Source organism: Phaseolus vulgaris, chromosome 2 (genome assembly GCF_051622355.1).
Source record: "Phaseolus vulgaris cultivar YP4 chromosome 2, ASM5162235v1, whole genome shotgun sequence".
In the NCBI taxonomy this organism is placed as follows: Eukaryota; Viridiplantae; Streptophyta; class Magnoliopsida; order Fabales; family Fabaceae; genus Phaseolus; species Phaseolus vulgaris.
In genome coordinates, this window is record NC_143499.1 from 6,375,703 (window position 1) to 6,389,524 (window position 13,822).

Sequence of the window (13,822 nt, forward strand, 5' to 3'; positions counted from 1 at the left end):
AGTTCTTCCGTCACCCCAAAACATGAAAAATAAATTTTTTTTTATCTTTTCGGTGTCACTCTCATATTTCGGATTATATAATTAGAAAGTTAATTTCAGATTCGGTAAGTACTTAAAGATCATAATCTAGAATATATTTTAAAAAAATAGTATTTTAGATTATATAAAAGGAAAGATCTCAATCGGCGTAGGGCGAGAGTCAAGCTCCACTACTGGGCCGGGGAAGAGTCTGCAACAAAATCAATTGAATAGACAGAGAAGTCCGGTAAGCGTATCGATTCAAGCAAGTCCGACTAGTTTAAGCGCCTATCGATTCAAGCAAGTCCGACTAGTTTAAGCGCCGCCTTCCAGACTTCTGATGAACCGCCGGGTGGTATGAACTCCAGAGCCCTATTCTGGTTACAGAGTGCGGGTAGCCGACAAGTAGGTTAGCAAACAGGTGAATAAATAGATTTTGCTCCTGCCTTCGCTTCCAGGAGAGAAAGATTATTGGCCTGAAAGCTATTTTTTAAAAAAATAGTATTCTGGATTATATAATCTAGAAGTCTGAATTTGAAAGTAGCTTTTGGATTATGTAATCCAAACACGTATTTGAAAAAAAGTTTAATTTAGACTTTCGATTCAGAATCTAATTATATATCTAAAAAAGACTATAAGATTATGTATTCCAGAAAATTAGAGGGTCATTTTTGGAATATAACAAGTATATGGTGGGAGAATAACATATGGAGGTGGAGGTGCAAGAAGAAGAAACAGTCTTTATGTCTTTATTTATATACCCATCGTATTTTGGGCCTGTCGATACATATTTGTTTTCATGTGATTCAAATTTATTATACATATTTTCAACATAAAACTTATATTTATATTAAGCTATTGATTCTTTTTAAATATTTAATTTTAAATAGATAAAAAGGTTAAGAAAGTAATGTGAATTCTTAAGGCTTTTTTTTTATAAAATTTGGTTAAATTAAATTGCAAATTAATCTAGTTATATGAATACTTTTTTTCAATTATTCAGAATTCGAAATCGTATTATTAATCAATCACGTTACTTGGATAGTTTACTCAAAGTTAAGAAAACCAATCTCCTAAGTTTAACTTTTCCAATGCAATAATTTATATTTTTTACGTTTGGAGCTCTCACCTGATTTATATATATGTGCCGCTTGCTCTTTATAACAATTTTCATTGTTCCATTTGTAATGGCACCTGACCAATGAATGGTTTCATGTATTTGAATCCATTGGTTGTTGAGGATAGAAAAGGCGAACAGTATGAGAGAAAATGTGTTACTGAATTCTGTGAGACAAGGTGGCTAAAAAAAGATTACAATGAGGCGGGAAAAAGGATAGGAAGGAATCTAAACTAAACTAAGCATATATTTATATATATATGTATGTATATATCTACACTTTGCAACGCATTGACGTCCTTAGGACCTAAACTGAGCCACCCACCTAAGAACTGGAACCCTCATGATTTACAAGGATCAATCGTGTGAAAATGGACGCTTGCCATAGCATGCAATTTTCAATTGACGTTCAGTTGGCAACTCTGATTCCCCCCTCCCACCAGCCGATAAACCTCTCTGGTTCAAAGTCACTTCACGTCCTGCCTCTTCTTCTAATTCCATTCAACGAGGAATCAGCTTTTGTCAGGTTTACTGCACCCAGTTTAGGGGGACGGTATACCTCTTTGACGAGTTCTTCTTCAACATACGGTCTCTTGCAGACGCAAGAACTTGGAAATTCATGAAATTCACCCCGTCCAGGCCTTATCTCATCTGGTTCTCCCATGAATCCTCTCTGGCATGACTTGACCTTTTTGGCAAAGGTATCCCAGTCCATTTGATGCCTTTCTGCCAATAGCGTGCTAAGCTTCTTTGCATTTGGTCTAATTGTTCTTTTGTGACCCATATATCTCCTGTTGTAAACAAAATGAATGGTTAACAACACGAGGCACATTAGCCAAAAATAAAAAGAATGAGAAAATGTGATCATCACTAAAAGCAAGCATAACGTAGCATAAAAAAAATCATGTGCATGACACTATAGAGACTCTGAAAGAATTGTCAATAGCATCAAGTTTCGAATTTTGGGTTTATAAAAAAGGCTGTGGAAAGCAAAGGCTTTACTGGAAACCCATGGAAACAGGTTATGTTTTTCCCAAGAGCATTTTTACTTTACCAAAAGATAACTGAAATCAACTACATAACTGCCTATTTGTAAATGAGGACGTCCGAATCCCCTCAATTATTAACCAAGTTTAGCTTAAATGGTTGAATATAAGCAAGGATTTGGCTTCTCTATTTTCCGTTAAATGAAAGTGCCAATGGTCTAAACCACGCTAGGAAAATTGTCCTTAGCAAAGGACACTGTCAATTAAGCTAAATATAAAATACAACCTTAATTTTTCTTGAAGCTTCCAAAAATAGTCCCTATAGTTTGCCAGATTTTGCTAACTCCAGCCATCGCAAAATAAAAATGTGGTTTCCCAATACAAAATCAACTCCTCTCCAGCATTTTCAAGTTGTGATCAACAAAAGAAGCGGGGAAGAAATAAGACAGAGATCTTACCTTATTTGAAGTCTGAAGAGGTTGAATTATTATTATCTAGGCTATCTTCAACCTGATCTGTAAATTATACTCTGTATCTTCTGATAATTTTGAAGTTCATGATTCCAGATCCTAAATGTATAATTTATTCATTCTCTTTCTACCAGACTTCCAATGAATAAGTATTGAGTATTACGCTATACTCCTTCCAGACTCAACCACAAGCAACACAATTAAAGGTTTAATGTACTCAAATATAAGTAAACTTTTAACTACTTTCATCCTATTTAATGATACCAGTCCAAAAATACCCTCTAATTAATTAAGATATTTTCAATAACTCTTTTATTCTTGATAATGAAGGGTACTTTAGGAAAAGAGATTATATTTTTAAATGAGATTAGTAAAGCTATATGATATTAAATAACTTTTTAAATTCACGTAAACTTTAGTTAATTTTGCTTATATTTCAGTTCAAAGGAGTAATATGCGTTCATACATCTTTCCCACCTATTTGGAATATAATTCAAGTGTGATTAATTAACATATTTCATAACAGAATAATCATAATTAGGATTCCAGTTTTTCCATTACATGCGGAGTATCATTTACTCATTCTCTTTGTTTGAGTTCAAGAAATAAGTTCCCTAATGTACTAATAAAGAAACAAAAAGAGGACAGTAGAGAAATTTTATGCATTTACCTTCGACCTGCAAGAATCTTGGCCATGTTACCATTGTTATTAGTGACAAATACATCACTTTCATCACAAACAATGTAGTCAATAGCAGCAAGGCGGGAAGAGAATGGAAGGAAAGGTTTCAGCTCTTCATCAGCTAGCATCTCCTTTGTATAGATGTTGGGGAAAAGATCTTTGAGAGGCTGCATAGTTTCATCCCCCCCATATATTTCTCCTGATGCAACATACAGATATGTGTCATTTGAAAAGCCAAGTGCCCGTAACATCAAACCCACTTCATGAGGAGTAAGAGGACATTTCCCTCGCTTTCGCTCTCCATCTGGGCTCAAATCCTGTTTTATCATATGGAAATAATTCATTCATATCATTTCAGTATAAAAATAATTAGTTTCCACTTTTAGAAGTCTTATATGGAAACAGTAAATCTGTAATTAGAAATCATATCAAGCAATGTGTCTGGAATAAAATATTAGTCTCAATGCCTTCAGAAGGTCAGCACGGATAAGAAAGGATAGAATGTTATAATTTTGTTAGTTGAATGAATCAGATTTGATCTTTAGAAGTCTATGGATTGTGTAGTCTTACAGGTAATGTTGTCCACCTTTTTCTGATTTCACCAAGCTCTTGCTTCTCCTTTTCTCCCCCACCAAAATAACAACCTGAAAATGCTAGCATATCCGGTTCAAACCTGTCAAAAATCAGTCATGAACACTGTTGTCAGTGGCAATTACTATGACTCCTCCGCCTTGCATCCCAAACTTGTGTCATTTATAATATTTCATAATTTTGAGAGAAACAAGAAGTTGAACTTTATATAAGGGAATAATATATTGAATCTGAGAAGTTCCCTTTCCTTGGCATCCAGTAGAAGTAAACAAATACTTTCAAATTTCAGAGCACTATAAGGAAATTGTACACAGGGAATCATGAAGCAAACCTCAAATGGACAGCAATGAAACGCTGAGCCATCTTCTGCATTCTCATAACAATTCTTTGACCAAGTTCTTGTATAGGTTTCGTAAATCTCAAAGCATGAAAATTGACACGGCATCGTAGTTTCTGCAGCTCATCATCGAGGCTATTTGCAAGTCTATAGTCAAATTTTGTCAATTGAACAACCTGCAAAATCTCCTATATGTTTGTTACCTGAGCTAAATTCAGGGTTATCATTAAATTGACAAAACCAGTAACTAATGTTTCACCTTGACGGTTATTTAATAAATCTAAATATATTTTAATAAGTTAAGAAATTTCAAATACGTAGAGGCCACATACCTGCCGTCTCAAAAGTATAGGCAAAACTTGATCAAGATAATAATCAGGCTCTGATTTCCTTGGGACACGCATTGTATATGGTGGTTTCTCCATTGACCGCATGAACTTATCAGGAACTCTTTTGACAATTGTAACATCTTTTGCAAGACGAGAAATGAACCACTCAACGTCAAAAATATGGACAAAGTCACTGTATTCAAACAAGAATGTCTTTATTAAATAACCCACAAGCTTGATTCTAATGGTGAATGTATGAAAGGAACTGCAAATTACCTGTCATCTTTCCAAAAGGAATGATGATCCAACTCAGGTACAACTAGTGTGGCATTAAGAATTCGTGCAACAACAACAGCATCTGTTATCTGGATGCAGGAACATGATTGCGGTCATGTCCACGGAAAGAACATACTCATTGCTTAAAAAAATAGCTTACATGCCTGACTACGAAAGAGAACCTAACCAACCCTCATTCTCTGAAAACAACAGATTCGGTTCTCTTTTTCATGCTTTAAGCAATTAAGATGGCGGCAGATCACATACAACAACCAAATGATCACAATGTACCATATCAGGAAAGCTATGTCCCACTCACCCCAGTTCTTTGTTGGTTCAGCCCTCCGCTAGTTCCAATAAGCAAGTACCCATTTGACCACCGCTCACTCACAGCAGCTGCATTATCCGATCACCAAAACAATAGAGAACGAGACACATGAAAACAAGTTAGTATATATATATTTCTCAGCAAATCTTTCCGAGAACCAATCAAATTATAAAACAAAACCCTTCAATCTGTTCACGCAATCCTCGAGTAACCGCATAATAAATAACACCGCATAACCTAAAATTTCTCACTCCAACCCTCATTCACGTGCATAGCTCAGCGAGAAGAATGTGCAAGTATTCAAAACAAAAGCCAAAACATTGAACGCTTGCAATTCATGAAAGAAGACGCATTCAAACGGAATTGCGAGGAGGAAACTCACGAGCATAACCGCGTCCCCTTTCACTGCATCCGTAGTAATATTTAGAATACTGCGATTTCCAAACATCGATTGGCGCGTTATAGCTCCCCTCCTAACAAAACATTGACGTCAGAACCCCGCACATTGCGATTACAGCGAAACCGAAAAAAGAGAGAGAAGGAGAAAAACGACGAACCACTGCAGAGTAGAGAGTGCGATGGACCAATCGCTGAGAGTACCATTCGAGATCAGAGGCCATGTGGCCCGTCAAGAGTGAAATGAGGCCCACCCCGAAAAGCATGAAACCGCAAAGCACAGACCAAGAGATCGGCTTCCGGGGATGAAACGGCGTCGCATTGGATCTCCAACACGAATGCTTCCTGCATTTGCTGTTGCTTTCCGCAAACACAGCCAGGTCCGTCGTCGACAATAAGCTCAACTTCCCCACACCCACGCCCATTCTCTTCCTTACAACAACAAACAACTAACTAACTAACCCCAAACCCTCACATCCTCTCCTACAGAGAACTCCTCAATGTCCCTGTGTAGGGAGAGGAACCCTAAATTAGTAGGGCCTTTCTTTCTCACTTTTTTTATTCTTTTTTATTTTTATAATTCGGTGGGGATGGTGGGAGGATGCAGAAGAAGCAATGCCGATTTGTCCTTTCCTCAAACGGAAACTCTCCAAATCACAACGTTTCAAATCAAATTAAAAAACTATGATTCTTTTTTATACTCTTTCTTTGCCTCAAGGTTGCCCTACAACCAACAGATCTCATCCCAACCAAACAATTTCTGAGAAATTAGGTTTAAATTGATTAACTAATTTGCAGAAAATCAACCATGTTTGTCCCCGTTGAAACCAGCCCTCAATCACAAAACACCACACTCCGTTCCTACTTCCGATTCCATTTTCTTAAAAACCACTTTTTATATTAATACATTTTTATTAATAATCTTTAAATATGTCATTCCAGTGTCAAAATACTGAAAATAGTATGTCTATGCAAAAGTGGTAGTTGCGTACAAAAACTATAATCAAAGCTCAATAAAGAATATTTACACAATACCCATATATTGAATAGAATTGTTTTCTAAGGATAAAAAAAAAAAGTCTATTTTAAGAGTGTGTAGCAGTTATTATTTTTTGGTTTTTGGTGAGTGGGTACTTGTCCTGAGAAAAAGGATGTGGTTGAATTTGAATTGGTGGAATGGAAGAAACAATTGCAAAAGGAAGCAGACAGAGATTGAAATTTGGTGAAGGACAAAAACAGGGTAGCAGCTAAGTCACGGTTTATAGAGATCTCGTATCGATGAGAGATTAAAGATTTTTTTTATAGTTTATAAGTGTGTGCAAACCTCAATCTCAACGAACCGATTTTATAAAATTGAATTAGACTTAAAGTTTATTTTTTAATATTTTTTGATATATTTGTAATAAATAAAATCAGATTTTTCGAATAGAAAAAATATTTAAATATATTTTAAAAGCTATGTTATGCTAAGATTTTAAGATTTTTAAGTGTAAACAAACTCTCCTATACAAAAAAATCATGAAGTTGCAGCTTGTTATGAGTTATAGCCCTCAAAAGTTAACACAGTGGTTGGTAAATTACACATGAAGTTAGAGGGTTTTGAGCTATAACTCTAGAAATGAAAAATTCCTTGATCTGTATAACACGTAAAATGTGGTGGATGCTTTGGTGAAAGGGACAAAAAAGTTGATAAAGAAAACTGTAAAAGTTGACGCAGTGCGTGGTAAAGTACCATATTCTGGATTCACCAACCTTCTTATTCTTCTGCTTTCAAAAGCAAAATGGACCCATGCATGCTACTATGGCCTAAAGCCAAGAATGTAATAGAAAACAATAATGAGTGGAAACTAATAATGATTAATGGTATAATGAACCTCTTTGAAGGGCACATCTGGAATCATTTACCAGAGGAATGCTATCAATATATTTTTGTGATGAGTTTGATTTTTCTATAATAAGAAGAACTCACTTTATTTATAGAATAGAATTTAATCATGGTTATTTAATTAATTCTAACTTTTATTAGATATATATTTGGTTTTATCATAGTTTTAAATTGTTCATTATAAATACTCTTTATCAACTGAAGTGTGCGGTGTAATTGTTTTGGAACATACATGTTCTAATATTTTTTTAGTTAAAAATTCTTTAGATTACAAAATTAAATTTGATTGAAAATATAGAATTTTTGTGTTTTACGTAAGGAGGGAAATTCAAAATATTTTATAGGTTTTAGGAAATTTAAGCTAAAAATAAGAAGTATTTTGGTAAGAAGATGTTAAAGGAGTTATTTTAAAAGTTAAACAGAATAGTTGAAGCAATAACTAGTTTGGTAACCTGCCCAGTACTCTGAAAAAATGAGCTCATGTTTAAAATGTAGAGATCTAAGTGGTCCAATATTTTTGTACCCATTCAGTTTGAATTTGAACTACTATTTTTATCTTTTTATTTTAATCGAATCTAAAATATTTTTATGATAAAAAAATATATCCAATTCACTTAAATGACTCGTTGTTAAATTTGGGCCTGTTCCATTCGATCATTTCCCAAGGGGTTGTTTCTTCCTGCACCCCTAAATTTTTCTTCCTGCATCCCCACAATATTATGCAAAGACAAAAATAACCCTATTATTTTTTAAAAATCCCAAAATGCACATAAGACCCACACTACTCTTTCTTCTTCCTTTGCCCACAGATTGCACACACGGATTCCATTTCTCTCTAAACAGTGGTGTCACTGTTCCATCTCTTAGTACAGGAAGGTGTTTCTTTTGGTGGTGGTCGGTAGTGTCTCGGATTATCGTTTCCACATTTTATATTTAGTATTCCAGACAATGCAGTTCGATAACTTTATGGAATCAGGAATTCACATTTGTTTTTTCACATTCAGGATTTGGAAATTCATAAATCTTTTGGATTGGGGAATCCGTAAATCTTCTGGATTGGGGAATCCGTAAATCTTCTGGATTGGGGAATCTGTAAATCTTCTAGATTGGGGAATCCATAAATCTTCTGGATTAGGGAATCCGTAAATCTTCTGAATTGGAGAAACTGTAAATCTTCTAAATCCATCAATCCGTAACAGAAATTAGGCTTTCGAATTCAGCAATCTGGAAATCAACAATTTATTAACAATTTGCTTCCAGAACACCTTCTCATCCAGAAAACATGATTCACTTCCGGATTTATGAATCCATAGCACACTCCACCACGGTGCCCGTTTCCAAATAAAAGGTCAAGGCCAGTTTTGGAATTTTTAAAATTATGGGGATGCAGGAAGAAGAAGCCTTTCCAAGGATGAGGTTGAAACGAGGGGGTTGCATGCTGCACCTCAATATTTTAAACCTGTAACTCCATGTAATTTTAAATGACAACTTTCTCATTCTAAAAATAAATGGGTGAGATATATCTTTGGAATATTTGAAGTTTTGGATCATTTGTACTATGAGTGGTAGCTCGGAGTTGGAGGTGTGATTATTGTGTTTGGGGGTTGTTTTTGGTGCTTGGCGATGGTATTGCTTGTATTGCACAGTGGTTGTTGTAGTGAGTTCGGTGAATGTTTCATTATAGTTTTGCAGATTCAGTTTTTAAATGTATAATTCAATGACATTTTGGATTGTACAATCTATAATGTTAGTAGTTGGGTTTGTGTACTCTGGAACATGAAATTCAAAATACAAAATATATATTATAGATTATACAACTTGAAATACATATGTAGAATCTAACATGCGTATATGTCTTTTGGTTCTATGGTCTGAAATACATTTTGTTGTTCATGATTGCATTTCCAAAACGTAAAATTCAAAATACAAAATATGTATTTCAAATTGTACATTTCATAATACATATTTTGTATTCTCGATTATATGTTCTAAAATTGAGACGTATTGAGTTTTAACATTTATTATATATTCTTGTATTTTGTTTTTAATTCAAGATTTAAAGTATTTAGTAGTGATTGTTTAATATAAAGATGGAATCCCAATAATAGAGAAAAGTATTCGATGAAGTGGATAAGTTATCTAACATGAATGAGTCGAACATAATGAATTTTGTAACATTTGAAGATGAATTGGTTTGAGGAGATTGTGTTCGACCATTTAAAACAAATAAGGTAAGTATAATTGCATTCTTTTGCGTAGAAGACATGTGACATGAGATATACTTAAGTTGTGATATATTTAATACGCGAGATTACTTATTTCAATGGGTGTGCAATGACCTTTGGACTAGGTTTTGTAGTTATTATATTGAGATCCAACAAAGCAAATGGACAATAGGATAGAAAGACCCATGTGTTGTTAGATTGTGAAAGGGGTGCTACTTATAGAAAATACATAAACGATTTGGAAAGACTGTAGTTGGTACAATATCTGACCTTAGTAGCATACCCCTAAATGCAATTCATGTTATGTAGACCATAATGAGTTTTTCTGACTTCTCATCATGCGATTCATCCTCTGAGTTGTCTATTCAACAAGAATTTGATGTTATTTTGAATAGTTTAAGGGAGTTGACATTGCAAACAAAATGATAATTAAGACTAATTTGCGTGAAATAACTTACACATACATGACATCAATGTGCGCACCAATGAATAAAGTGAAATAAAGGGATCCTAAAAAAGTCGAGCAAATAGATTGGTAAATTCTTTTACATGAATTTAAACAAGGAAAGAGAAAAAACGATGATCCCCTAGAGGATTAAAACAATTCAAATGTTGGACCAATTTTATCGCAGTACTCATCCTTACATACATGATGTCATTGATGCCAAGGCTGATGATCATTGTGGTTATCGATTTATAAATGCATTGTTGGAAATGGGGGGAAATTTATGGTCGTTTGTCATAATGGATTTATTTAAAGAAATTAGACGGTGGTATGATGAATATGCTACATTGTTAGATGATTATAAACGGGTAGACCAGTTGAAAAATGCCATTATCGAAGGATGGGATGTCAATGGTAAATTATGACACACATCACACACTTGTTTCCAACTTTTATGCTACAATGATGATTCTATAACTCACATTGACGTCTTCGCAAGCTAGTGTAGATAAATGAATAAATATGTTCGATATGGAATACTGATTGCTAGTAGATACAATTTGTTTTAATGTGTTTATCATTGAAGCAAAATATTACGATATTCCAATTATAAAGCAAGTCTCCCACGAATGTCAGTGTTCATTTAGTCACGTGTATAAGACATGTGCATGGTATTGTTTAGGTATTTTCAAATGTGTGTGATCATGTTTTATATTCATATTCCCAACTACTTATCAATTACATTATATGTTGAAAACTAGGACAGATGAAATTGCAGGATGATTGTTCCATATCAACGGTAGACATATTGTGGTTTACATATTATTTTGTAGAAACTAAGTCATGGTCTTCATATCATGTTAGTAGGATGCAAGTGTTTACTTAAATGTTAGGAATTATATGAACATTTGTTAGCTTTGCAAACAATTGACTTTATTCATGCAAACTGTTCATTTTATTATTGTATATGACTTTATTCATGCAGACAATTAACTTTAATAGATGCATCTGTATTCAGTTTCATTATTCATCAATTTTTTTTTTTCAAAAAAAACACGTACTTTCTGGAATGTACAATTCTAAACGCTTTAATACATTATGGATTGCACAATCTGATATATATATTTATGGATTTGAAAATATCTTATAGAACATACAATCCATAATGCACTAATACATTATGGATTATACATTTTAGAATATATTTCTGATTCCAGAAAAACATACCAGTTTGTACATTCCAGATTATATTTGTAAGATCCAAATATATATACCAAAATGTGCAATTCAAAATATATTTTTCAAATTTTCAAGGACAAGTTTGATATTTCACCCCCCCCAGGAGGTGCAAAATGCAATGCCCTACTTTCATGGCCCCAAAAGTGCAAGTTCATGTTTTTTAGATTTCTCAATCCAAGTTCTCTCTTTTTTTTCTAAATGGATTCATGATGGAATACCACTAAGGTTGTTTCTTCCTGCATCTCCATACATTCTTGAGGCACCCCATACTAAATGTGAGAATATATTTTTGTCATTCTGTAAAAAGATAAATGAACCTTTAAAATCTCACATTCTTTATATTATGGATTACATAATTTGGAAGACATTTTTGAATCTAGAAGTGTTCTCTAAATTTATAGAATCCGAAAGCTATTTTAAAAATATAAATATTTCATATTACATAATCCGGAAGGTAATCTCGGATCCATAAATAGCTTTCAGATTATGTAATCCAAAATATATATATTTTAAAATGGTATTCTAGATTACATGATCTGGAAGTCTTTTCTAGATTTAAGAATAGCCTATGGATTATGTAATATGGATATATGCTAGATTACATAATTCAGAAGCTAATCTGATATCAAAAAAAACTTTTGGATTATGTAATCCGGAAGTTAATCATGAATCTACAAAAAGATTTTTGGATTACATAATCCAGAAGCTATGGAAAAAAACTTTCAGATTATGTAATCTTAATATAAACTACATTTTAACTTTTTTACATAGAAATATTTTTGAAATAAAAAAATTTATGGGGGTAAAAGAACAATGGAGGGAGGTGTAGGAGACGGCCTACCACTAAATTGGAATATGTTAAGCCTATCCAAATCCAACTATTGGAATGGGCTTTTATCCAAAAATAAATAACCCAACCTGAAGACCAAGACTAAAATCGGATATCTCGCAACAATAATTCGATGTTTGATTAATTAATCCCACTCTTTAAAAAAATGATTAAATGGTACAACTCTACAACTTTTCTAATATCCATTCATCATAATATCAATTAGAAGCGATTAAAGTCTTACATTAGAGAGGAAATCGATTTACTGGGAAACTTTTTTTAGTGCGTGTTTGATTATGACAAAAAAATAATCCAACCATTTTTAAAAGTAAAGGCAATTATTTATTGTTTTAACTTTTTTTTATCAATTATAAGATAATTAAATTTGATCCAATGATTTAGCCACTGTATATGTGTGTTATAAATTAGGTTAATAAGTTCACCCGTTCATCAAATTTGGTAATAGGTATTTATTTATATTTTTAAATGAAGGAGAAAAAAAAATGAATAGATACTTCAAAAACAAAATTTTCCGTAGTTAATCAACAAAAACAAGCACAAGTTTTGAAATCTAATATCTAATAATTAGGCAATTGAAAGTTACATTATAGAAGGTGGTTTTCAAAATCATGGCAGGTTTGCCACGCCCACCTTTGTGTTTCCATTATGTTTTACCAACTCATTGCAAATTCATCAAGATTCTATTTCGTTTTAAATATTGAAGACTAATCAAAATTACCAACTTAATATTTTTCTTAAAAATATATTAATTAATCTTTACTATTAATAATTTTTAAAATTTTCTTCTTACGGTTCGTCAACACAAAAACTCATCACTAGGCGTATGTTTTTTAGGTTGGAAGAAAAGTAATATTATAAAAATAAAAAGTTTGAAAGATAAAATAAGATGCATTAAGGATGAATATTCTGTTTAGAAAACATGAAAAACATAAAGTTAAGTGCAGAAAATAAAAGGTAAAATGTCGATTTGATTAAAATAAGTCTTTAGTCAGACTTAGGAGAGTTATGGTGTCATTAGTCGAATCCGATTAATAAACTTCTAAGACTTGAACCTGACTAAGATTGAGAGTTGTGTGATATAATAGGTTGAGTCTAATTAATTAAAAACTTATAGAAATAGGATAAGAATCGATTTAAAAAGAATCTTAACAAATAATAAACACTAAATATAATAATTATGTTACTTTTTTTTTCTCGTATTAAAATAGTTTAAATAACGAGGATCAATCCTAAAGGAGTAATCAGTATTTAATATTGAAAAAAAAGAAAAAAAACAAGAAATAGAAATATTTAATATTAAAAAAACAAAATCAAATACATAAATATCTAAAATAAATAATCGACATTTAATATTAAAAAATAAATAAATATAAATGCGTAAGATAAAAAAAGAAAAGAAAAGTAAAACATAAGGTGACTAGAAATTTCTGTGTATGTGACTTTGTTCTGTTGAGATCTATTCTTCTTTGATAGAACAAAAATTATTAAAAATATTTTTGCCTCGTTAAAGGTTAAGATTTTACTTTGCAATTGATACTAACGTCACACATGTCCTTTGTTATGTTTTTGTTAGATTGGGATTATTACTTTAGCCAGCAGCAGCATAGGATATTTGTTTTTTTTTCTTTTTCACGTAGTGTAACTTTTT

General features: G+C 32.6%; 1 protein-coding gene across 1 annotated transcript; it reads right to left on the reverse strand.

Moving 5' to 3' along the window:
* Positions 1 to 1,278: 1,278 nt before the first annotated feature.
* Positions 1,279 to 6,431, reverse strand: LOC137810497 (O-fucosyltransferase 29). The gene is made up of 9 exons (XM_068611813.2): positions 5,692 to 6,431; positions 5,517 to 5,607; positions 5,126 to 5,202; positions 4,807 to 4,895; positions 4,534 to 4,723; positions 4,196 to 4,377; positions 3,844 to 3,946; positions 3,262 to 3,590; positions 1,279 to 1,926 (listed from the first exon to the last, which is right to left on the reverse strand). Exons 1-9 carry the CDS (start codon positions 5,953 to 5,955, stop codon positions 1,608 to 1,610), a joined length of 1,644 nt encoding a protein of 547 aa, XP_068467914.1. The 5' UTR covers positions 5,956 to 6,431; the 3' UTR covers positions 1,279 to 1,607.
* Between the last annotated feature and the right edge of the window lie 7,391 nt (positions 6,432 to 13,822).